Here is a 27,414-nt window from a genome sequence, read left to right on the forward strand (position 1 = left end):
TTTTTACACAGAGAGTGGTGAATCTGTGGAATTCTCTGCCACAGAAGGTAGTTGAGGCCAGTTAATTGGTTATATTTAAGAGGGAGTTAGATGTGGCCCTTGTGGCTAAAGGGATCAGGTGGTATGGAGAGAAGGCAGGGATGGGATACTGAGTTGGATGATCAGCCATGATCATATCGAATGGCGGTGCAGGCTCGAAGGGCCGAATGGCCTACTCATGAACCTATTTTCTATGTTTCTATGTGCTCTGTCGATGCCTTTCTGCATTAGTCCATGCAGCATTGTGAAGAACTGATTACTCTCTGCTTGCAAAGAAGTATTCCAGCTCACTATCTTTGCAGCATGCAGGAAGTAGAATTTATTGAAATTATTATAAAGAATAATGGCACTCGAAAGAGCCTACTGGTAGGAATGTGCAGAGGGATAGAGAAAAGGGGCAAGGGGTGAGAATAAAGGTTGAGCAAATTAATAATGACATTGGACAGTGAAGGGATTGCCATTATTTTAGTGGCATTACTTTAGGAAAAGATAACAGTTCTAAGCGCAGCATCCAGTTTGAAACGAAGGAGGAGGGTCGCACTGATCTGTTTGACAAATGCTGTGGAAACATCAATTTCTTCTGGGCACCTGGACGTGGGACAGCTCAAAGGAAGCTTTGAGCTTTTGTGCCTGATTACTAATCATTGACGATAGTTTCAGATGTGATGCATTTCATAGTAAAGTAGGCTGCTGATATTTTCTATTTGACTTTAACACACGGGTAGAGAGTGTTAGATAGATAGATCGATAGATAGAGAGATTAAAAGTCGTTAATAGGAGGAATAGGTGGGTGCTGAGGGAAAACTTATTTCACCCAGTAGGTGGTCACAGTTCTGGAATTCATTATCTCATAGACTGGCAGTGGCAGAAACCCTCTTCACATTTGGAAAACACTAGGATGTGAATTGGAAGATTAAAGATTCAATGCAAGAAGATGGAACTAAGTTGGGTTACTCTATTTTTTGACTGGCACAGATGCAATTGGCTGAATATACCTGTGCCATTCAAAAATTTCCCATGAACTTTATGATTCCACTTCAGGCGAGGAGGGGTAATTAACTCAGTTTATAGCACATTTCTCCACATGATAATGTCACTATCTCAACTGAAGAGTCAGGCACTAACATGGAATTTTGTTAATCTCTGTGGAGAGAGGTGATGAGCAAAAAATAATCATTGACCATTGGGATTAAGAACAGCCTTGGAAGGGATTCTCTTGGTGCTGCCTTGTGAGAGAAGGGAAATGGACATACCTTGTGGCGAAGATGCATTTTGAAAAAGTCATATAAAGTTTCATGTACCTTATTATCCTATTTTTTTCAAAGTAATATTGAGTAATAGTTTGAATGCTGAGAATTAATTTTGGTTGGAATTGAAGGAAATTGTTGAGTTTCTCAATAATAGTAATGTGACCACTTTGAATTTTAATCCATATAACCATATAACCATATAACAATTACAGCACGGAAACAGGCCATCTCGGCCCTTCTAGTCCGTGCCGAACACGTATTCTCCCCTAGTCCCATCTACCTGCACTCAGATCATAACCCTCCATTCCTTTCCCGTCCATATAACTATCCAATTTATTTTTAAATGATAAAACGAACCTGCCTCCACCACCTTCACTGGAAGCTCATTCCACACAGCTACCACTCTGAGTAAAGAAGTTCCCCCTCATGTTACCCCTAAACTTCTGTCCCTTAATTCTCAAGTCATGTCCTCTTGTTTGAATCTTCCCTACTCTCAGTGGGAAAAGCTTATCCACGTCAACTCTCTCTATCTCATCATTTTAAAGACCCCTATCAAGTCCCCCCTTAACCTTCTGCACTCCAAAGAATAAAGACCTAACTTGTTCAACCTTTCTCTGTAACTTAGTTGCTGAAACCTAGGCAACATTCTAGTAAATCTCCTCTGTACTCTCTCTATTTTGTTGACATCCTTCCTATAATTAGGCGACCAAAATTGTACACAATACTCCAGAACTGGCCTCACCAATGCCTTGTACAATTTGAACATTACATCCCAACTTCTATACTCAATGCTCTGATTTATAAAGGCCAGCACACCAAAAGCTTTCTTTACCACCCTATCTACATGAGATTCCACCTTCAGGGAACTGTGCACAGTTATTCCTAGATCCCTCTGTTCAACTGCATTCCTCAATTCCCTACCATTTACCAGGTACGTCCTATTTTGATTTGTCCTGCCAAGATGTAGCACCTCACACTTATCAGCATTTAACTCCATCTGCCATCTTTCAGCCCACTCTTCCAACTGGCATAAATCTCTCTGTAGACTTTGAAAATCTACTTCATTATCCACAACACCACCTATCTTTGTATCATCTGCATACTTACTAATCCAATTTACCACACCATCATCCAGATCATTGATGTACATGACAAACAACAGTGGACCCAACACAGATCCCTGTGGCACCCCACTAGTCACTGGCCTCCAACCTGACAAACAGCCATCCACCATTACTCTCTGGCATCTCCCATTCAGCCACTGTTGAATCCATCTTGCTACTCCACCATTAATACCCAACAATTGAACCTTCTTAACCAACCTTCTATGAGGAACCTTGTCAAAGGCTTTACTGAAGTCCATATATACAACATCCACTGCTTTACCCTCATCAATTTCCCGAGTAACCTCTTCAAACAATTCAAGAAGATTAGTCAAACATGACCTTCCAGGCACAAATCCATGTTGACTGTTCCTAATCAGACCCTGTTTATCCAGATGCTTATATATATTATCTCTAAGTATCCTTTCCATTAATTTGCCCACCACTGACATCAAACAAACAGGTCTATAATTGCTAGGTTTACTCTTAGAACCCTTTTTAAACAATGGAACAACATGCGCAGTTCGCCAATCCTCCGGCACTATTCCCGTTTCTAATGACATTTGAAATATTTCTGTCATAGCCCCTGCTATTTCTACACTAACTTCCCTCAATGTCCTAGGGAATATCCTGTCCGGACCTGGAGACTTATCCACTTTTATATTTTTCAAAAGTGTCAGTACTTCCTCTTCTTTGAATCTCATAGTTTCCATAGCTACTCTACTTGTTTCCCTTACCTCACATAATTCAATATCCTTCTCCTTGGTGAATACCGAAGAAAAGAAATTGTTCAATATCTCCCCATCTCTTTTGGCTCTGCAGATAGCTGTCCACTTTGACTCTCTAATGGACCAATTTTATCCCTCGTTATCCTTTTGCTATTAATATAGCTGTAGAAACCCTTTGGATTTACTTTCACCTTACTTGCCAAAGCAACATATCTTCTTTTAGCTTTTCTAATTTCTTTCTTAAGATTCTTTTTACATTCTTTATACTCCTCAAGCTCCTCATTTACTCCATGCTGCCTATAATTATTGTAGATCTCTCTCTTTTTCCGAACCGTGTCCAATTTCCCTTGAAAACCATGGCTCTTTCCAATTTTTACTATTTCCTTTCAACCGAACAGGGACATAAAGATTCTGTACTCTTAAAATGTCATCTTTAAATGTCCTCCATTTCTCTTCCACATCTTTCCCATAAAACAAAGTGTCCCAATTCACTCCTTTTAAATCCTTTCGCATCTCCTCAAAGTTAGCCTTTCTCCAATCAAAAATCTCAACCCTAGGTCCAGTTCTGACCCTTTCCATAATTATATTGAAACTAATGGTATTGTGATCACTGGACCCGAACTGTTCCCCAACGCATACCTCTGCCACCTGACCTGTCTCATTTCTTAACAGGAGGTCCAGCTCTAGTAGGTACCTCTATGTATTGTTGCAAAAAACTATCCTGCACACATTTTACAAACTCCAAACCATCCAGCCCATTTACAGAATGTGTTTCCCAGTCTTTGTGTGGAAAATTGAAATCTCCCACAATCACTACCTTGTGCTTACTACTAATATCTGCGATCTCCTTACATATTTGTTCTTCCAATTCTCGCTCCCCATTTGGCGGTCTATAATACACCCCTATAAGTGTTGCTACCCCTTTCCCATGTCTCAGTTCCACCCAAATAGCCTCCCTAGACGAGCCCTCTAATCTATCCTGCCAAAGCACTGCTTTATCTTCCCTGACAAGCAATGCAACACCTCCACCTCTTGCCCCTCCAATTCTATCACACCTGAAGCAACGAAATCCTGGAATATTTAGTTTCCAATCACAGCCCTCCTGCAACCATGTTTCACTGATCGCCACAACATCATACTTCCAGGTGTCAATCCAGGCTCTGAGTTCATCCACCTTTCTTACAATGCTCCTAGCATTAAAATATACACATTTAAGAAACCCACCCCCTCTTATTCTCTGTTTATTGTCTTTTTCTTCTTTCTCCCCTACATTTTGGGTCAGAGTGCTACCCTTCTCTGCCTCCTGCCTCACACACTGACTGCTAGCTTTCCCTATTTGAGTCCCTCCCCCCAACTGTTCTAGTTTAAAGTCTCCCCAGTAGCCTTTGCCAATCTCCCCGCCAGGATATTGGTCCCCCTCGAGTTCAAGTGCAACCCATCCTTTCTGTACAGGTCGCACCTTCCCCAAAAGAGGTCCCAATGATCCAGAAACTTGAATCCATACCCACTGCACCAGTCCCTCAGCCACGCATTTATCCTCCACCTCGCTCCATTCCTACTCTCACTGTCGCGTGGCACAGGCAGTAATCCTGAGATTGTTACCTTTTGCAGTCCTTCTCCTTAACTCTCTTCCTAACTCCTTAAATTCTCCTTTCAGGACCTCTTCTCTTTTTCTACCTATGTCGTTGGTACCTATATGTACCACGACCTCAGGCTCCTCTCCCTCCCATTTCAGGATATCTTGGACACGTTCAGACACATCCCTGACCCTGGCACCAGGGAGGCAAACTACCATCCGGGTCTCCTGACTGCGTCCACAGAATCGCCTATCCGACCCCCTGACTATAGTCCCCTATTACTATTGTCCTCCTCTTCTTTTCCTTACCCTTCTGAGCAACAGGACCGGTCTTTGTGCCGGAGGCCCGGCCGCTGTCGCTACCCCCAGGTAGGCTGTCTCCCCCAACCGTACTCAAACATGAGTACTTATTTTCAAGGTGTACAGGCACCGGGGTACTCACTAGTCCCTGCCACTGCCCATTGCCCTTCCTAACTGTGACCCAGTTGTCTGCCTCCCGTGGTCTTGGAGTGACCACCTCCCTATAACTCCTCTCTATGACCTCCTCGCCCTCCCTGACCAGACAGAGGTCATCGAGCTGCTGCTCCAGGTTCCTAACACGGTCCCTTAGGAGCTCCATCTCGACGCACCTGGCGCAGATGTGGACGTCTGGAGGGCACTCAGACTCCATGACCTCCCACATCTGACATCTAGAACAGTAAACTGCCCTGGCCCTCATTCTTCCCCCCCCTTATCCTGGATACAATACAAAGCCTTACCCGGGATACAAGCCAATCAGCTGCTTCCTCTAGTCCGTTCGACCAATCAGCGGCTTCCTCAAGCCCACTTAATTTGAAGTGTGATCTGCGAATGGAACGTTGCAGATTTTGGTTCCTCCCTCACCAACGGCTCCTGGGCCTCTGTTGAAACAAGCCCCGCGCTGGGTTTTTACACTCACCTCTCGGACGTCGCTCCTCCCTCACCAACGGCTCCTGGGCCTATGTTGAAACAAGCCCCGCGCTGGGTTTTTACACTCACCGCTCGGACGTCGTTCCTCCCTCACCAACGGCTCCTGGGCCTCATCCTGTGCCCTGTTTCTGATTCCATCGTTTTCACACAAATTAAATTTGTTTGCATTAATTAAAATGTTATAGAGATACTCAAGGGACTGTTGAAAACTCCTATTTAAATCATTTTTGGCTTGAACTGGATGTCATGATATGAAAACAATATGGAATTAATTGCTCAAACGTACATGCCGATTAATTGTATCTGTAGATACATCAATTTACCTGTTTGTATAACGGAATGGTAAACACATTTTCTAAGTGAGTCACAAAATTATGTAAGATGATGATCTGTCAGTCATGTTGCTGCAATAACATTGCCTCTCACAAGTTGTTTAATTACGTGACTAATTGTAAATGCCTAAAACACATATCACAGAATTTCAGTTGGATAATTTCTATTATGTTGTTTTTTACCATTTTGATCATTTAAAAAGTATATGTAAATATACAGTTTGCATTGTGAATAATACAGCATGTGTTCTTATGCAGGAGTATGGCTGCCTTTGCGGGCATGTGTGATGGTGGATCAACAGAAGATGGCTGCCTTGCAGCATCTCGAGATGACACTACAGTTAATGCATTAAATACTGTAAGTTTTCTGCATGTGGGGCATTTTAATGAGGCCTTGGAGGATATTAACACACAAAATTCAGCATCAAAGCTTTAATTCTTGTATCAGAATCAGAGATGTGTTTGTGTAATAGATAATTTGTGTTGTAAAAAGATTATATTAAAACAGTGAAAGTGACATCGTTTTGAATCCATATTTCAACAAGCAAAGGGCAGTTGATCAAATGTTGACAATTTAACCAGATTTTACACTATAAATTGTAATGCATGCACACAGCTTATTCATTTGATCCCGAATATTTAAATGGATATAAACACAATTGAATGACTACTGAAAGAGCTATGTGAATTACTGGAATTTTTAAACTCTAAATATTGCTGGTCATGCCCTTTAGTCTTCTTCATCTTATCGAGTACAAGATTCACAAGATTAGAAATTGTTCAGCCAGAGCTGAACACAAACCTCTCGGCATCTGCACACAATGGCGTCTTGCGCTTCTTGTGCGTGGTGATGGAAAGATTGTTGGAAATATGGCCGCGACGTGAACGCTCTTTCCTTGACCCCGTGCCCTTTAGTGTTGTGTCTTCATTAAAAAAAATTGAATTAGACAAATTATGAGGTTTGTGACTTAAAGATTTACTTATTATCTTTACAACCGGACAGATTAAAAGATAATTCCATATTCGCATTGAACAGGAAGGAATGATATACTGAATAAAAGTTTGCTCGTGATTTTAGGAAATTGGACAACATCTTCCACTTCATGACCAGAGCTCGGCGTTCCTATTATACCACAGCTTATATTATAAACCAGAACCTTCCAAGTATTTAAATACTTTATTTATCTACATTGCCAGATGCTGATAGCAAGCTGGTGCTACCTTGCTGTGTGGGTGTTGCACGCAAATGCTAATTCGTCCAAAGTTACGGAAGTATAACACAAACTTCATCAATTTTACTGCAGTGCATTGTATAAATCAAAGCTGGCAGCTCACTTCTGCAATGTTTTATTTATGTAGTGGCAGGCTGCGGCAGAAAGCAATGGAATTTACTGTTAATTGTGAAAGATAGCTGAGAGGGACAGAAAATGAGAAATGTCATTTGGCTGTATGGTGGAGTGTAATAAACATATTCTTCCAATCATTATTTATACGACAAAAATACAAATGACTGTAATTGCATAAGAAACATTGGATCAATTCATTTATATTTAGCTGTGATTCTTACTGAATAAGCTGTACTAGCAAGGGAAAATACAAGAGGACTTGGATTCATCAGAATTATAGCTGATTAAATTTAAAATTGCAGTCCTAACAGGAACTTGCAATCTGTATCAGGCTAAAACGGTTTTGCTCATTGGGCTAAAAAAAAGATCCCTGCTACTCTTTATTTATTAAGTTCTTTGTAGAGCTCTGAATAAAAATCATGTCTTTCTTACAATTTTAAGTTACAGTGATGACCCTTTATTCATGAATAATTCATTATTTCCCTTTTTTCTCAAAATGTGTGCAGACCTCATAGAATGGAGGCCAATATAAATAGCTAATTGGAGGGCTATGGGTTTTTCACTGTGCAAAATGAACTGAATATGCTGCCATCTCAAAGCATATGAAAGATGTATCGCATTGTAGTGCATTAAGGGCTGGTATGTGCCACTCAGGGATGGCATTCTCAAGAAATGCCTAATCTCAGTTCCCCTATCGGCCACAGAGTACTGGCCTACTAATTACCACCAAAGAAAGGTGAGAGAAAACATCTGAGGATACTGCACGCTTAAGTAAAAGCAAGAATTAACAGGAAATATACTCTGGACTGTAGATAAAATGTGGCAGAAATGTAAATTAAAAATAGAAGATAGAACAGCATAGGAACAGGCCCTTCGGCCCACAGTGTCTGTATTGAACATGAAGCCAAGACCAGCTCTTATCTGCCTACATGTAATCCATACCACACCCCCCATTCCCCGCATATCCATATGCCTAAACAAAAGTCTCATAAGGGCCTGTCCCACTTGGGCGTCATTTGCGCGTCACGTAGATGGCGCGCGAAGATTTTGTACATCCCAAAATCCTGGAGTGCCGCGCGCGACCGAGCATCACTGCCTACGTCACCACGCACCATGCGTGCTTAATGCGCACCACCATGCGTAAATGAAGCGCAAGTGACGCCCAAGTGGGACAGGCCCTTTAAATGCCACCCTCACATCTGTCTCCACCACCACCCCTGGCAACAGGTTTCAGGCATTAACCACCTGTGTAAAAAAAAATGTGCCCCATACATCTCCTTTAAACTTTGCCCCTCTCACCTTGAATCTATGGCCTCTTGCATTTACTATTTCCATCCTGAGAAAAAGGTTCTGCCTGTTTACCATTGAAAAATGTGCTGAAAGTCCCCAAATTCTGAAAATCCAGCTCTCCTTGCTCACCCTATTCTGACAAAGGAACACCAGAAATAGCTTTGACAACAGTTAGAAATGTGTAAATGCTAATTAGCACAATCTTTATTTGATTGCTGGCTCCACTGTATTTGCATTAACACCTGGTATTATTCAATACAACATGAATTTATATGAATTTAGAAAAATAAATTCTAAATGGCTAATATAATCTGTGCAAAAGTTGTCTATATTTTATATCCACTTTGATTTTGGTTCATTTGACATGGAAACATAAGTAGGTCATTCAATCCCTCATTCCTATTGTGCCATTTGGTAAAATCAAGGCCGATTTCCAGTGCCATCTCCCTTGATTCCATTTATATTTAAAGACAATAGACAATAGGTGCAGGAGTAGGCCATTTGGCCCTTCGAGCCAGCACCGCCATTCAATGTGATCATGGCTGATCATCCCCAATCAGTACCCCGTTCCTGCCTTCTCCCCATATCCCCTGACTCCGCTATTTTTAAGAGCACTATCCAGCTCTCTCTTGAAAGCATCCAGAGAACCTGCCTCCACCGACCGCCCTCTGAGGCAGAGAATTCCACAGACCTATCAACCCCTGACTGAGCTTCCACCACCTTTTTGTGAAACAAGATTTCAGACTAACTTTTCAGTCAACTCAAAATTCTGAAGGCACATTTTTTAATAAACTTGATTTAGGAAGTAGTCTGTGTATTTTGCACCCTTTTTCCAAATATATTGTCCAAGCCACACCATGCTTTGAAAGGTACAGAATGCAAATAATTGCACTCCCATTCTTCAAACTGTTTAAAGCAGAGATATACCATGTTCCCCTCATGAAAGCTTGAGAGTATGGAACATAAATACAGCAGATTACAGTGTTTTCAGTCCATATAGTTTTAAAATGCATTCATGTTACAACAAGATAAGTATTATTAAAGTGCGTGCAAAATATTTTCTGCATTTCTTTGGGGGAAAGTGTTGTGGAGCCGAGGGGTCTAGGAGTATAGGTGCATTGTTCCCTGAAAGTAGTGTCACCGATAGATAGGGTGGTAAAGAAGGTCTACATCAGTCGGCCTTCATCAGTCAGGGTATTAAATATGTAAGTTGGGACATAATGTTACAGTTGTACAAGACATTGGTGAGGTTGCATTTTGAGGTTTGTGTTGAGTTTTGGTCACCCTGGATGTCATTCAGCTGGAAAGAGTGCAGAGAAGATTTACAAGTATTTTGCCAGGACTCGAGGACCTGAGCTACAGGGAAAGATTGGGCAGGGTAGGATTTTATTCCTTGGAGTGCAGGTGGCTGAGGGTTAATTTTATAGAGATGTATATAATCATGAGGGGAATAGAAGGGGCGAATGCATAGTCTTTTACCCAGAGCCGGGGAATTAAGAACCAGAGGATAAAGGTGAGAGGAGAAAGGTTTAATAGGAAGCCGGGTGGCAACTTTTCGCACAGCGTGGTGTGGTGGAACGAGCTGTCTATGGAATATTTCCTTTGCTCCATAGATGCTGCTGCACCCGCTGAGTTTCTCCAGCATTTTTGTGTACCTTGGTATGAAGGCTTGTTTCTTTGAGGCATGACTCTGACTCTGAAAACATTAAATCCGTGATATGAGTAAAGTTCTTGGTATGCAAGAGATGAGCCAGAGGAGTTCCCCACAATAACTTGCCTGAATTGTTAATAAAAATTAAGCTGCAGAGCCCGTCAATGTTTTCCTTTCATTAATGATGCTGCACTTATTTTCAGAATAGCCTGTAATTCAATTCAAATGCAGTTTTCATTGTTACTAATTATGTCTCCAGGCAGAGCTCTGCAGTTTTGGGCAGTGAACAGCCTCGCCACTGGGAAGACTCAGAAAGGTTGTCGAGCATCATTTGCATTCCCACAATGAAAATATGTGCACTTGCTCTCATTAAAAAAAGTGAAAAATGAGCACATTCTCTCGTCGTTCGGGAGACAAATGTACTTTTACAAGTCCCATGCACCATTCCTCAATCAAAAAGAAACCATCTGACCAATTTACAATTTTCAACACATTTATTTTACATGGCAGCTGAGATGTAATTGGGGATGATGTGGATTTGCCCTCCCTTGACTGGATACAGAGGATGTTTCTGCTAGTGGGAGTTTCTAGGACCAGAGGTCGTAGTCTCAGAATTAAAGGACATTCCTTTAGGAAGGAACTGAGGAGGAATTTCTTTAGTCAGAGGGTGGTGCATCTGTGGAATTCAATGCCACGGAAGGCTGTGGAGGCAGTCAATGTATATTTTGATAGGCAGAGATATATAGAGTTTGAATAGTAAGGATGTCAGAGGTTATGGGGAGAAGGAAGGAGAATGGGGTTGAGATGGAAAGATAGATCAGCCATGATTAGGCCGAATGGCCTAATTCTGCTCCTAATTATGAACATGTGGCATTTGGCAGGATTGTGCCATAAAAACAGGCTAAAGTCAGGAATTCTGCAGGTACAATGTGTTACCTTGTAGTTTATTTTTGTTGAATTCAAGCCTGCCATGTCATGGATACTGGCAAACAGTGCCTTAAGTGAATGCATTTGGAGTTTTAAAAATTAGTTAAATAATTGACCATTGCAAGATTTCTTTTAAATGCTCCTTATTTTAGAGATGTAGGCACTATTGGTTAAACTGACACTTGCTGCTCATTCCTTGAGAAAGTGATGCCATTCTACTCATTATTATAGTTATAGAGCACGGAAACAGGCCCTTCGGCCCACTCATTATCTGGCCCATCTGTGCTAGCCCCATTTGGCACATAACCTTCTAAACCTTTCCTATCTGTGTTCCCGTTCAAGTTTCTTTTAAATATTGACAGGCTATTAATTAATTAGCCCTTCTTTTATAATGGTATTGCACCATAAGCAAAGAACCAATATCTCTGCAAAATTTGGGTAATATTTTGAATGTGTGATGATTGTATTGTAGACAATATGATTTATTTGCAGTATAAGATGCAGAAGCTTTGGAGAGGGATATCATGGGGCGAAGGGCCTGTCCTGTGTTCTATTTCCCTCTTCTCCAATCCCTTATTGTACCTTGGGAATGATTAGGTGATAACCAATGTTTGATTTGACATCTTTTAAGTGCCCTTTCTCTCTGTAATATGTACCTCAGCTGGTTTATGTATCGCAACCCATTACACTGGCATCGAGCGTTTCACTATCCCACAGCGCACTGGTTCGTTATAGTACGGGTGTCTGGTTATGTGGCGAAGGCAGGAGAATGGGGTTAGGAGGGAGAGATGGATAAGCCATGATTGAATGGTGGAGTAGAATTGATGGGCTGAATGGCCTAATTCTCCTCCTATCACATATGACCTTATGACAACTGATTTCATGGAGAACGTGGCTAGAGGCACATAGCCCCCTGCACTTTGAAGCAAACATGTCAGACTGCACGTTTCTGTGCAGGGTTCCTGCAGCAATGAAGCGGTGATCTCAATGCCACACAGCTTGTTGTGGCACAAATCCCTGACGAAATGGATGTCTCTGTGGCTGTTATTGGATGCGTTGGTGGCCACTGTTAAGCTTGTTACCATAGAGAAATCTCCAGACTGACAAGAGCTGTGCGGCAAACAGAGAGGGAGGGGGGGAATTCAGCTGATTCCATTACATCCAGCAGGGGGTGATGAGAGATACTCTTAACACCCAGGCAACCTGGCAATACATGGAGTAGTTGCTGCCCATTCCCAGCACCAGCCTGCACCCCCCTGTGCCAGCCTTGGTGCACTCGTTGCACTCACTCATCGGGAGTCTGCATGGCTTTCCCCAAATGACCAAACATTTTTGTTAATGGAACTTATCAGTAAAACTATAATAAAGTAGAATTAATGGGAATACATTAACAGTCAAATCCCTATTGCAGCTAAAATAAAAATTCTCCAGTATTATGTTCAATTTAACAGAACGATTATAATTTATCAGGAAAACCTTTGAAACACGGCACGAGTCCCCTTGATATCTATCTTCCTAGTCTTCTCGTAAGGTGCATTCCCTGGTAGTTTGTGATGTGGGAAGTTATCTTTAATGCACTCTATACCCACTTGACCATCTGCCCATTACTCAGAATTTGCATATTGACTCTAAAAATGATGCGGTGGACATTCGGAAATGGCACACTATCACTCCAGTAAAGTCAGCATCTATTATTCCTGGTACCAAACATGTAATAAGTCCTCCATTGCCAGAGTGAGGCCACACACACAAACTGGAGGAACAGCACCTCATATTCTGCTTGAGTAGCTCACAATCCAACCCAACGGTATGAACCTGTCTGTAGAAGGGTTTGAACAGAGTCTGAAGAAGGGTCTCTACCCCACACGCCACCCATTCCTTCTCTCCAGAAATGCTGCCTGTCCCACTGAGTTATTCCAACATTTTGTGCCTACTAACGGAAACATATTGAATTCTCAGTTTAGATAAAGATCTAAAAACTCCCCCCCACCAACATCTTGCCCCACCCCTCCTTCCCCCAACTTCTCTGTATCCCAGCTAGATGTGTACCATTTCTCCCACTGTCCCTCCCCCTCTCCCCTGTCCAATTCTCCCATTCTCCCCGCCCCCATCTCCCCTGACCTTGGGTGCTGTCTGTGTGGAGTTTGTATGTTCTCCCTGTGACCTCGTGGGTTTCCTGCGGGTGCTCTCGCTTTCTCCCACATCCCAAAGACATGCGGGTTTGTGGGTAAATTCCCCCCGGTGTGTAGGAAGTGGATTAGAAAGTGGGATAAAATAGAGCCAGTGTGAACGGGTGATCAATGATCAGCACGGACTCAGTGGGTTGAAGGGCCTGTTTCTATGCTGTATCGTCAAACCAATCAAAATGAATGAAAACAGCTGAAATTGGTGGCAGAAGATGTTATGCTGAGGAAATCCAGTGTTAGATATCTTGGGCCTGTGATGTTTAACCCTTCATAACCAATAAACATCATCCTTGGCAGTAGACAAGGCCCCAGCTGTGGCAAGTTTTCTCTTCAATCCTTATTGACTTCCCTTTTCCAGGACTGCCTCAATGCTATGAGCCATTGTCAGCTTTTCCAGGCAAACTCTTGCTTTCATCCAGGTTGAGGTAAATAATGTGACATCGAAACATAGAAAATAGGTGCAGGAGGAAGCCATTCGGCCCTTCGAGCCAGCACCGCAATTCATTGTGATAATGGCTGATCGTCCCATATTAATAACCCGTGCCTGCCTTCTCCCCATATCCCTTGACTCCACTTGCCCCTAGAGCTCTATCTAACTCTCTCTTAAATCCATCCAGTGATTTGGCCTCCACTGCCCTCTGTGACAGGGAATTCCATAAATTCACAACTCTCTGGGTGAAAAAGTTTTTTCTCACCTCTGTCTTAAATGACCTCCCCTTTAGTCTAAGACTATGGCCCCTGGTTCTGGACTCGCCCAACATTGGGAACATTTTTCCTGCATCTAGCTTGTCCAGTCCTTTTATAATTTTATATGTTTCTATAAGATCGCCCCTTCATCCTTCTAAACTCCAGTGAATACAAGCCTAGTCTTTTCAATCTTTCCTCATATGACAGTCCCGCCATCCCAGGGATCAATCTCGTGACATGTTTAATAAGCATACCGTTGAACTGTAAAGGGTGCAAAACAGAGTTACGAGGATGTTACCGGGTTTTAGTTTAGAGATACAGTGCAGAAACAGGCCCTTCGGCCCAGCGAGTCCGCAACGACCAGCGATCCCCGTGCATTAACACTATCCTACACACACTAAGGACAATTTACACTTTTACCAAGCCAATTTACCTACAAACCTGTATGTCTTTGGAGTGTGGGAAGAAACCGAAGATCTCTGAGAAAACCTATGCCTTCACAGGGAGAACGTACAAATTTCGTATAGACAGCACCCGTGGGGATTGAACCCGGGTGTCCGGTGCTGCAGCAGGATTTGAATTATGAGAGGATGGATAGGTTGCATCTTTTTTCCCTGAAGCGCAGGTAGCTAAAGGGTGACTGTAGAGGTTTATTAAAATCATGAAGGGCATAGCTAAGGTGAATAGTTAAAGTCTTTTCCCCAGAGTGGGGAAGCCGAAAACCTGAGCGCATGAGTTTAAGCTGAAGGATAAAGATTTTAAAGGGACCTGAAGGGCAACTTTTCCAAGCAGAGGGTGGTGCATATATGCTACCAGAGGAAGTGAAAGAGGGGGGGTACAATTATGTCATTTAAAAGACACTTGGAAATGTACATAGGACTGGTTTGGAGGGCATTGGTTCAGGTACAGGCAATTGGGACTAGCAGAGAATAGTTGGGCTGAAGGGCCTGTTTCCATGCTGTATAATTCTATGACTCGGTGATTGTAAATGCACAGAATCAAGTGGTTCCATGCAAAGTTATTGATACAGTGTAAGAACATAAGAAGCAGGAGTAGGACATATCATAATCATAATCATACGTTATTCGCCAAGTATGTTTTGCAACATACAAGGAATTTGGTTTGCCATACAGTTATACTAATAAAAAGCAACAGAACACACAAAATACATTTTAATATGAACATCCAACGCACTGACTCCTCCATATTCCTCAGTGATGGAAGGCGATGAAAATGCTGCCTCTAGCCTGCTTCACCATTTAATGACTGATCTGTCCTCAGCTTCAACTTCACTTCCCTGTCTGATTTCAATAACCTTTGACATCCATATCTACCCTGTTAATTAATCTTAAATCTTCCATGACAGTGATCTTTCATTTATTCTAAACACCTAACAGTGTAAATGTAGCCTGCCCAGCTGTTCCTCATATGATCACCTTCTTCCCAGGAATGAAGCTGACAAATTCTGAACTGCGCCCCACTCAGGTAAATCTCATCTTCAATAAGGGTAAAGAAAACCCTGCATTGTAGTCTAATAACTGTGTAACCACCACAATACTTTCTTCATTCAGTTATCTGTCCCCCTTGCCTCCCTATTTAGTTGCTCTACGTGTACATTGGTGTTCTGCGTTTCAATTATAAGCGCAGACGGGTATTTCGATTAGAAACAGCATTCTCTAGCCTCCTTTTAAACTTTTTCCCCATTCTTCCAACCTAAGTGGATGACCTAATTCGCCCTATATTATACTCCATCAGACAAATTTCTGCACACATGCATATCCCGTAGGGGACTCCTTGTATCCAGGTCATAATATGCTTTCCAATCCATTTTCGTATTGTCAGTAAATCTGGCTTTGGTACAGTCAGTCTTTTTCATCTAATGGAGATTGTAAAGAGTTGAGGTCTCAGCACGGATCCATATGGCATGCCACTAGTTATAGCTTTCTAACCTGAAAACAACCCATTTATCCCAACTTTCCTATTTTCTGTTTTTTAATCAATTTTCTTTCAAAACTAATGCATCACCCATAGCTTCATGAGCTCCTTAACATTTTATGTGTCACCATTTTGAATTCCCTTTGAAAACCCTAATGCTTCACATGTACAGATTTCTGCTAGTTACACCCTAAAAGTGTGAAAATAAATTTGTCTAACACAATTTCCTTTTTATAAAAAAAGCTACAAAGAGCTGAAATAACTCAGCGGGTCAGGCAGCATCTCTGTAGAAGGTGATGTTTTGGGTCGAGATAGGTGATGCTGGTAGGTAGATGATGGACAAAGTCCAGAGATGAAAATTAACAAGGCATGAGACAAAAAGGTTGGTGTTGCGAACTGTTATGGGCCTGCCCCACTTAGGCGACTTTTCATGCGACTGTAGGAGACTATGCAGTCGCCACATGGTCACCATATGTTCGCGGGTGGTTGCCAGGTAGTCGCCTTCATGGTCGTGAGGAGTTCCCGCATTCTGGGAACTCGTCGCGGCCCCATTATGGTCGCTGTGAATTTTTCAACATGTTGAAAAATTAGCGACGACTAGAATGAAGCTGCCATGGAGAGTAGCGAGAATTCCCGAGCAGTAGGTGGGTCGGCAGGAGGTCCTAGTGGGTTGCCAGGAGGTCGGGGGGTTCTCGTAGGTTGGTGCCGATGCTGACCGGTGAATTTCATTGGCTCATTGGGGGAAAAAAAGGTAAGCAGTAGTTTTCAGAATTAAGGATAACCGACGGTAATGTTAAATGTCCGCCGAGCTTCACAGCTGTGTATCTCTGGCCTCTTAAAAGTTGTCTCCACTCCTTCTACCCCCCCCCTATTCTGGGGTTGGGGGAGAGAGGGGGAGGGTTTTGTAGTTAGCTGAAATTGGAGAATTCAATGTTGATACTATGGGATTGCAAGTTACCCAATTGGAATACGAGGTATTGATCCATTGTGTATCCTAACTCTGGCAATGGAGGAGGCCCAGGTTAGTATGGGAACGGGAAGATAAGTTAAAATGGTTAGCAACAGGGAAATCCAGTAGCCCTTAGCGGACTGAGCGCAAACGTTTGGCTAAATGGTAATGATCACCGAGTGTACGCTTGTTCCCGCTGATGTACAGAAGACTACATCGAGAACATTGAATGCAGTAGATCACCTCTCCCTCCCCTTCCAGCAATATTTCTTCCTCTCGCTTCACAATTCGTAACTCTTCAAACTTTTTGTCACATCTTCTGTCTTTTCATCTCTGGGCTTTAAACATCTGCCTCTCAAACTCCCCCTCACCTGTATCAACCTGTTACCAGCCAGCCCTGTCCCTGTTCTCCACCCCTCCCTTCATCCACAGCAATCAGTCTGAAGAAGAGTCCCAATCCCTAACGTCACTTATCCATGTTCTCCAGAGATGCTGCTTGAGCCGCTGAGTTTCTCCAGCACTTTGTCTTTTTTGTGAAGAGAAAAGACAAAGCTTGGTTTCATTTGCTTCTTAAATACTATCCTGGTGCCAAGAGAAATTCTAAAGATAATTTCCACAGTTTACCGATATTACATTTAACATGAATTTTAACTAGACTGAATACAATAATTTTTTTCTCACAGCTCCAGCAATCTAGATTTAATCCTGACCTCCAGTGTGATCTGTATGGAGCTTGCACATTCTCTGTATGACTGACTGGGTTTCCCTTGGGCACTGGTCTCCTCCAACATCTCAAAGACGTGGGTTGGTTGGTCAGAGTGAAATGGGATGAGTATAGAGTTAGTCTAAATGGAGATAGGCACAAAATGCTGGATCTTACACATCTCTACAATATTACCCCTCAACCTCTTGCACTCCAAGGAATAGAGTCCTAGTCAGCCCAACCTCACCTTAAACTCAGGCCATCAAGACCTGGCAACATCCTCATAAATCTTCGCTGTACTTTTTCCAGATTAATAATGTCTCTCCTATAATAGGGTGACCATAACTGAACATAATACTCTAAATGTGGCCTCGCCAACGTTTTGTACAACTGTGTCATAAAATCCCTACTTCTTTACTCAATACCCTAACTGATGAAGGCCCTTGTGCTGAAAGCCTTTTAATCACCTTATTTACCAGTGATGCCACTTCAAAGAACTATCTACCTGCACTCCATGTTCCCTCTGCTCTACAACACTCCCCAGTGCCCAGCCATTCACTGTGAAGGGTCTGCCCTGGTTTGACTGATATAAAGGGAGCAGGAAAGAACCTAAGTGGGCGATTAGAAGAGCCAAAAGGGGCCTTGAGATGTCACTGCCTATTTGGATTCAAGAAAATCCCAAGATTTTTGATACATTCATTGAAAACAAGAGGCTATGCTAAGTCAGAGGATGTAAGGGGGAGGCACTAGACAAGTACATTGCATCTGTATTCAAAGTCAGAGATCTGTGCTAGGACCTCTGTTGTTTATGATCTATATAAACGACTTGGACGTAAATGAGATAGGTTGGTTAGTAAGTTTGCAAATGGAATCCAAATAGGTAAAGTAGTAGGTCTATCAGATTAGAGGCTTTTACCTACAATGAGAGGGTGGACCAACTTGGATTGTTTTCTCTGGAGGCTGAGAGGAGATCTGATAGAAACATATAACATTATGAGAGGCATGGATAGGATAGACTGTCAGAATCTTTTTCCCATGGTTGAATTTCCAAAGACTCGAGGACATATAGTTTTATGGTGAGAGGATTAAATTTAAAGATGTGTGGGCAAATTTGTTACAGAGGGTAGCATGGAACTCACTGCCAGGCGTGTGGTGGAGGCAAATACATGAGTGGCATTTAAGAGCTTTTAGATAGGCACATGGATGTGCAGAGAATAGAACGATATGGGTCACATGCAGATAGAGGATATTAGTTTAACTTGACCATGTTCGTATTGGGAATCTTGAGCTGGGCATTGTCCAGAAACCTGACCTCAGGTGCTGTCTGTGCGGAGCTTGCCCATGCTCTCTGTGACCATGTAGGTTTCCCCCGGGTGCTCCAATCTCCTCCCACATCTTAAAGGGTTTGTGGGTTAATTGGCCTCTGTAAAATTGCCCCTAGTGTGTAGGGAGCGGATGAGAAAGTGGGGCAACATAGAACTAGTGTGAGCAGGTAAGTGACGGTCAGTGTGAACTTGGCGGGCTGAAGGGCCGGGTTCCAGGCTGCATCTTTCAAATCAATTCAATTCAATTCAATAATTATGTAAGGGAAATAAAACTCATCATTCACCTTTTTTTTGCAGTATTTAATTTTCTCCCATCCCTACCCGAATGTGGTGATTTTTTTTTTTTAACATACAATTAAGTGGGTAAGCAAGTATCGGCATCACAAATTGCCTCTTATCTGCCAGGCTAATTTGAAGTGTAAAATAGGCATGTTTTTCTTCTATATTAGAATCTGTCAACAAATGTCTGTTTGCATTGCTAAGTGCACGTAAGAGAAGAAACATTACTCCGTTGCCTATGTTGGTTCTACATTATGTGATCACATTTTGATAATCTGCAGGCATAGTGAAAGGTAATAAAGATTATATATAATGTCTTGAAAGAAAAGTTGGAAAATGCTTATCCAGGTTCAGCTTTGTGCCACGGGTGGTGAATGTCGTAACTACAGAATAATCCATGAAGCTAAAAGTATAATGGCTGTAATCACAGATGATGCATTGGTGGTTTTGTTATCACTGTAACATGTAGCGTCACTTATGGAAGGTCACAGTGGAAAAAGGGGGCATGCAAATGAAGTTATAAATTACAGTTGAAGAACAATATTTTGATGTGTTGGATGGGGACTGTCAGAGCAGTGAGATGTAATTCATGAGTTCATTATAGCGCGAAGGTGCTTGACAGCTGAGCCATGCCGAGAGGAAAATTTATTCTTTAGTTTGTGCTGACAGAAAATGGCAGATCATATGAGCAGTTTGTGCAGATGGAATGAGACCTTGCAGTGCAATTGTGTCACTCTGACAGCTCTGCCAACCCTTGTTATTTATGCTTTCAACCAAAGATTTTTTATTTAATGACAAAAGGAGCAATTTGTACTTCGTGTGTGGGTCTGTGTGTGTCCCGCAATGTTGCCCGGTATAAATCTCTTCAATTAGGCTTGTATGCAGTTCTAATTTTTGAATATGCGTAAGGTCACACGACAGATTCTGCTGTCAACATTTGGATATATTGCTAAGGAAAGGGTTGAAAATTTGCTGAAGGGAACAGCTGCTCAGTGCCTGCTAGCGATCACCAATTCAAACCAAATATAGAGTCTTACAGCACGGAGACAGGCCCTTCAGCCAACTCATCCATGCCGACCAAGATGCCCATCTATACTAGGCCCGTTTGCCCACATTTGGCCTATATCCCTCTAATCCTTTCCCTATCCATGTATCCCAGAAGAAAGGTCCTGACCCAAAATGTCACCTATCCATGTCCTCCAGAGATACTACATGAGCCGCTGAGTTACTCCAGCACTTTGTGTTCAGCGCAAGATACCAGCATCTGCAGTTCCTTGTGTCTTCCTCCACACCTTTTCTATCCAAATATCCTTTAAATATTGTTATTGCATCTCCATTAACCACTTTCTGTGGCAGCTCGTTCCAAACATGTATGTCCTTCTGTGTTTGAAAAGCTGCCCCTCAAGTTCCCATTAAATGTTACGCAGCTGATTAGGAGTTGCAAGTGTTGTCAGGCATTGTAGCACAAGTTATTGTGAGGCAGATTAAAGGGCCTGTACTAAATGAGTGTTCACATTGCTTTCATGGTTAAAATTCATTAAGAAACGTCAATTTGAAGAATTTGAAACGTCAATTTTGATTGTCATTCATTGTCGCATGCAGTATGTGGGGAAAATACAGTTCACTGCTTTGGTGTCTACTCAGTCCTGAGATGAGGTTTGGATGATATAGCAACACCATTCCTATGGCTAACTAATTACATCCCCTTAACATTGCTCGGGTTCATTCCTGCAGCAAATAGACTATTCCAAAAATCCTCTATTGATTATTCCAGTTCACTCCTGGCTAACTTTTAATCTTATTTCCATTGATGAAATTATCTAAATCTCTTCCTCTTTCCGTCTAGCCACATATCCCGTGCAACTTGGCAGGCGCCACAGTAGCACCATCTTCCTGTCACCGGTTGGGTTTTCTCCGGTTTCCGTATGCCAGGGTTTGTAGGTTAATTGTAGGTTAATTGGCTTCTATAAAATTGCTCCTATTGTGGAGGTAGTGGATGCAAAAGTAAGATTACATAAAACTGGCGTGAACGCGTAATAGATGGTTGGCATTGACTCAGTGGCCAATGGGCCTGTTTCCACACTATCTTTCAAACAATCAATCAAATGTCATCCAACCTACAGTAACTTTGGATTAACAATTTATTGATTTAAAAATTATTGTACTTTTATTTTGCTCTCATAATATTGTTCCTTACTATCTCTGAAAACTCCTGCGTCCTCCACATTATCAACATTGTTCTAATTCTGGCCTTTATCTCAATGATTCCACCATTGGTGCTGGGGTCTCTAATTGTCTTGACCCTGAGCTCTGGAATTGTCTCTCTCAGCCTCTCATGCCTCTCTCTTTAAAACATACCCCTGTGACCATCTACTGACCTTTTCCTTTAACATCTAGCCCATTTTTTGTTTGATACGGCTCCTGTGTTCTGGGGATATTCTGGTACGTTAAGGATGCTGTGCGAATACACAATAAGTGTAGTAAATGTTCACCATTGAATTTAGTTCTTTCTGCTGAACCTGCTGATCCTTGCGCAAGGTCTCATAAGATTCCGGCTTGCCAGTTGCAGGTCTGAGTTGTACCAACAAGTTATTTGATGAGACCCAAGCCCAAACATGCAACCATAATCCTGATTTATTTATTTTTCTCTTAATTTTGTAAAATTGAGCTCAAATTCCAGCAGCCCCCATTGTGTAGCCTGCTGAAAGGGAAATAGCACAGAAAAAAAATCAAAATTAAATTTGGTTTGCTCAACATTGTGTAAAAGCACAAGCTAAAAATTGGGGCTCTATTTGTTTGGGGGAACACCTGCAAATTTTATTTGGGACTTCCAGGGAATAAAGTGCAAGGCATCGTTCACACAAATGGTGTGACCTGTGGACCATCTGAGTGGCTGTGCATAACTTCAGGAATCACACACAAACTAAACCCCTGCAATGTTAGCTTTAAGTTGAGAGGGACAAAGTTTAATGGAGATGTGTAGGGCACATTTTTTATACAGAGGGTGGTTAATGCCTGGAATGTTCTGGTGTTTCAACAGGGGTGGTGGTTGAAGCAGATACGATAGTGGCATTTAAATGTTTTCGTGTAGGCATATGGATATGCAGGGTTCCATGTTCAGCACAGACATTGTGGGGCGAGGGCCTGTTCTCTACTCTTCTGTGTTCTGACTTGGCTCGAGCTCTGAGCATGGCATTTCTCATTTGGGACTGCTGCTGGAAGTTGTGGGATGTCTTGGGTGTAACCTGGTGTGTGATGAGTACAGGGGCGGACATGGTAGAAAGCACCTTGCTGCTTCACTGCTGGATCGGACGTCAGACTGGTGGAGATGAGGCAAGATGGCTCGGGGCAGATCTACCACTCATAAATAAGTAGAAGGTCTCACCTCCAAAATGCTTAGAAATCTCATCCATATCTCATCCATCAAAGCTGAATTTGTGGTTAGCTTATGCGTTCCCCAGCCGCAATGCAGTCACGCTCCATTTTAATAGCACTAAAGTGAGGTTGCTTCCTTCAGGCCTGCTTTCTTGTTCAATCAGCATGCTGTTTCCTGGTCACACATTCGAGGTGCAGTGTCAAACCTGGATTGCACCGCAATCGCTGTCACTGCTGCACATCGGGCATCAGCAACAAGTAGGGTGTCATGGGCTCTGAAGAGAGCAATTGCATTGTATGCTTGCACGTCTTAATCACAATTTTATACACCAATTCAATTACATAGCAATATAAAAGAAGTACTGTGCAATTGAATTCCCCGAGACCAGAGGCTTTTTAATACAGAATATTTGTTCAAACAAGAATACTCTTCCAGTTGCAATCTCCTTGCTAGTTCTTGTAGGGCAGTTCAATTAATATTTGTAAAAGAAAATAAATGAGAAGGATTTCCGGAATGGAATCATCTGCGTAGATCTTTCAAGAGATGCACTGTAGAAAGAGTGGGATGAATGACATCCTGCAAACCCAGCTTTAGGTCTGGTTGGGATAAAGAATTGTCTGCTTCCTTGGGGCATGGTTTTCTGTGAATGGATGGAATAAATATTGATGTTGCAAAAGGAGAGAAAATAAACATGAGCCCTGCTAATGAAGCAAATGTCTGATCAAACATTCCATTATTATGGATTTGCGAGTGTATTTACATGGACAAAACCGAATCTTGGTTGTATTTTGCATTATTCCAACTTCTGTGATGACTAAATGGAACCTGTTTGCATAAAAGGTAGATATGGTAACCATTTATCTTGTTCCAGTTACTGTTTAGCATTTATTTTGCTCTGGTAACGTTCTTCTTTCTGCTTCTCCTCCCTTCCCCCGAACCTTTTTTAGTTACACGAGAGCAGTTACGACGCAGGGAAGGCCTTGCAGCGACTGGTTAAGAAGCCCGTGCCCAAACTGATTGAAAAATGCTGGTCTGAGGATGAAATGGTAAGAAACTCAACTTTCATTTGTGAAGCAAGCTAAGAAAGCTTCAGTGTTCTCTTTTGTGTTGTTTTAAAACTATGAGCAAAAAAATCCTTTCCCAGGAACTGCAGAGATGATAAAGAGAGAGTGCAAATACGTTCTTGAGTTCTTCTTGCTCCTTTTTAGTTTTTTTAGTTTAGTTTAGAGATACCGCTTGGAAACAGGCCCTTCGGCCCACCGGGTCCGTGCCAACCAGCGATCCCCATACGTTAACACTATTCTACACCCACTCGGGACATTTTTCACATTTACCAAACCAATTAACTTACAAACCTGTACGTCTTTGGAGTGTGAGAGGAAACTAAAGATCTCGGAGCAAACCCACGCAGGTCATGGGGAGAATGAACAGCTCCCGTAGTCGGCATCAAACCCGGGTCTCCGTCGCTGCATTCGCTGTAAAGCAGCAACTCTACTGCTACGCCACTCTTACCTCCTGTTGATTTTTGGATAAACTGAAAGTTTCAGCCTAGAATGTGATGTAGTGGAAGGTAAGACCTTTTTTTCACCCAGTTTTATTCCATCAGGGAGGTCTTACCTTCCACTACCTGCAACCACCTTCAACTAGCATCGCAACCGGCTTCGACTAAAAAAATTACCGATTTTTAAAACGGTCGAGGCCATTTAAAATGTTTTTAAATAATCGCTGGAACATAGAAGAAGCCTCGACTACGCGGAAACCACTTTCGACCATTAGGGAGAGTGACAAAAACCTCCGGGAACCTCACGGAAACTTGGGTGGGGCGCAAGGTCTCCAGAGGTTTCCGTTCAGGTTTCCTAAGTGGGACAGGGGCATAAGGGGTTTTTAACTTTGTATGCTGGTATGGGACTCTTCATTGCTTCGTCATTTAAATGTAAAGATGGATGCTTCCTATTGCTCCGTTCACAATGACTTGGACCATGTGAGCAAGCATTGATCTGTCATTCACCCCAAAGCAGCAGATGGTTGGGAAATGTCGGTGTTGCTGATCAACTCCCGTCTGAATTTGATCATCGTTGGCATGTTTGACTAGATGTTGAGAGAGGGGAGGGAGAGAAGAGGATGGGTTAAGGTGAATGGCCCTCAGGTGCACCGATTTAATTCATTCCATGAGTGATGGCCACGGGCACGTCTGTGATGCTTTTCAGCTGCCGACTATCTTGGGGTGAGGAATGGCCTTCCATTCCCCGCACCCAAATAATGGACTCAGCTGTGAATCAACGCACAAGGGCTCCCTGTCACCCACCTGGGAAAAAGCAGGGACTGGAATAGTTTTTAAACTGTTGAAAATAAAACAGGGGCAGCTTGTTCTTGCCGCCTGGGCAGTCTGAAACTCAATGATGGGACGATTGAATTCTCCAATTTCAGGTAACCTGTTCCCCCTCTGACTCTTGCTCTCTCCTTCATTTCTACCCAGGTTCTCTCACACACCTACTTCTTTCCAAACATCTGCCCCCCCCCCCCCCCCTTCCTTATCACCCAGTATTTCCCCTTCTCCACCCACTCTGCCCATCACCCACATACTCCTCCCACTGCGGCCCCTATCCCCTCCCCCCCACTGTTCCCTTCTGCCCACCACCCTTCTTTATTTGGTTCCACTCTTCTTCCTTTCTTAGCAGATTCCATGGTCTACAAGCCTTTTGTTGTCCCCACTTGTCCCCTCCCAACCTCTATTGCTATCTCCACCTTCCCTTCCCCCACTTGACTCCACCTAGATCCACCCATCGCTTGCCAGCTCTTGCCCCCCTCACCTCTTTATAACATCCATCTCCTCTCTACTCTTTCTATCCAGATGAATGGTCTCAACCCGAAACATCAATGGTCCATTTCCAACCACCAATACTGCCTAACCCACCAAACACCTCCAAACTTATCTTCATACAATTGTTTGTCCAAAATACAGTAAACTAAATTAAACTAAACTATATGTTGGCTGATATTTTGGACAAACGATCATTTGGTCGTAAAATGGTTTAAAAAAAAAAATTTGTTTCCTTTCCTGCCCCAGTTCATGCTTCCCTTTCCATCCCCCAACCTGAGTCCCAGACTGAAGCCGCTGTGTCCACCCACCACTAAGTGCCAAAATATCTTGGTGGAGCTGGTTCACTGAATGGTGGCAAATGTAAAGACCAGGAGACTCAGCACTGGGGAGAAGGGACCTAGCTAGCGAGAGGCTGGTGATCGAGCAGTCAAAGTGATTCAGCTCAATGATCTTTGCTGATCACTCATTGTAAATGGCTGAAAATGTAGGTAAGTCCTGGTAGTTGCTGGCGTCCAGGTTGGATGAGTCAGTCAAATATGGGGATAATTATCTGTACAATTTTAAGTTGACGATAGAGGAGAGATCCTGTTTTCTTAAAAAGCATTGAATTAATTAACATGTCTAGTTCCCTTGACAGCGAGTTTACCCAGGAAAGTCCAGTTCTAATCTCCAATCATAAATTTCCTTTTGTTAGTTTCAATCTGTGCCCTCCTTTGTTCGACTGTCACGGCTCAGATTTAAAAACTCTCTGGCAGATTCAGCTTTTCCGAGCCTTCTGATTTCATTAATTTATTTCTGTTTATTCTCAACCTTGCCTACGAGTAATTGTGACGATCAAAGCATAGTTTCAGCGCACTAAAGAATTTGATGGTTCTATCCACCGAATGTCAGTGCCAGCAATGTTTTGTACATGCTAGTGTGTCTGGTCTTATTATGTTGCAGCTACTTGAAATGTTCTGGACAGCTGCATCCTGTTTACAAGGCTGATCTGCACCTGGTGGTCCAAGTCTTGCCAGAGATGGTACAAAATCTGCTTTTCTTAGCTCAAAGGAGGACTTAATGTAACATACAATGTCAGCGTTGAATATTGTTCAGAACTATTCCGCATTTAGCTCTTGAATTTATTTTGACAGGATTGCAAATTTCTGTAGCAACACATTTAAAATGTTCATATGGAATTACCAGAGGTCAAAATCTTTCACAGCTGATAGCTATTTTAATAAATAAACACCGTTCGTGCAATTTTCATGAGTGGCCGCAGGACAAATTGCCCTGAATGATGATCTTGCTCAGCTCTGAATAGATGATTCACATTTCCAGTCGGCCTGACCAATACAGATCATTTTGCTGCATGCTCAAATCTTAATCATATTTCACAAATGCACATGCACATTTTGCTGGATTTGTAAATAACAACCTTTTATATTTAAATTAAATACTCTTCCACCAACGCAGGCACACACACATGCAGATCTCTTCCCCCCCCTCCCCCCCACTTCGCCCCTCCCACCCTCCCTTCGCACCTCCCACCCTCCCTCCATGTTCTCTCTCTGCCTCTCTCCCCCTCTGCCTCTCTCCCCCTCTGCCTCTCTCCCTCCGCCTCTCTCCCTCCGCATCATCCTCTGTACGTCTTTGGAGTGTGGGAGGAAACTGAAAAACACAAACTCCTTACAAGATTTCACCCAAGATAGTCAGGATCAAACCCGGGTCTCTGGCGCTGTAAGGCAGCAACTCTACCGCTGCGCCACCGTGCCACTCTCTTCTTTATTGTCACATGTACGAGATAGAATGAAAAAGCTTTGTTGTGCTTGCTAGCCAGGCAAATCATACCACACATGAGAACTTCAGGTCTGGCAAAAAAGATGATATAGTCAAATAGCGTGTTACAGCTGCAGAGAAAGTGTAGCAAAGTGTGCGATCGTGCACTTTGTAAGTAGGAATAAAGGCATAGACTATTTTCTGA

At 42.7% G+C, this 27,414-nt stretch overlaps 1 protein-coding gene across 8 annotated transcripts in view; it reads left to right on the plus strand.

The window, feature by feature from the left end:
• rere (arginine-glutamic acid dipeptide repeats) overlaps positions 1–27,414 on the plus strand; it is a 530,103-nt gene that overhangs the window by 364,912 nt on the left and 137,777 nt on the right. For all 8 annotated transcript variants that reach the window (XM_033048501.1, XM_033048500.1, XM_033048503.1 and 5 more), the window contains 2 exons: positions 6,235–6,334; positions 23,578–23,676. In XM_033048501.1, coding sequence (XP_032904392.1) covers positions 6,235–6,334; positions 23,578–23,676 — 199 coding nt within the window. The remainder of the gene's footprint in view (positions 1–6,234; positions 6,335–23,577; positions 23,677–27,414) is intronic.

Source organism: Amblyraja radiata, chromosome 31 (assembly GCF_010909765.2).
Source record: "Amblyraja radiata isolate CabotCenter1 chromosome 31, sAmbRad1.1.pri, whole genome shotgun sequence".
NCBI classification, from domain to species: domain Eukaryota; kingdom Metazoa; phylum Chordata; class Chondrichthyes; order Rajiformes; family Rajidae; genus Amblyraja; species Amblyraja radiata.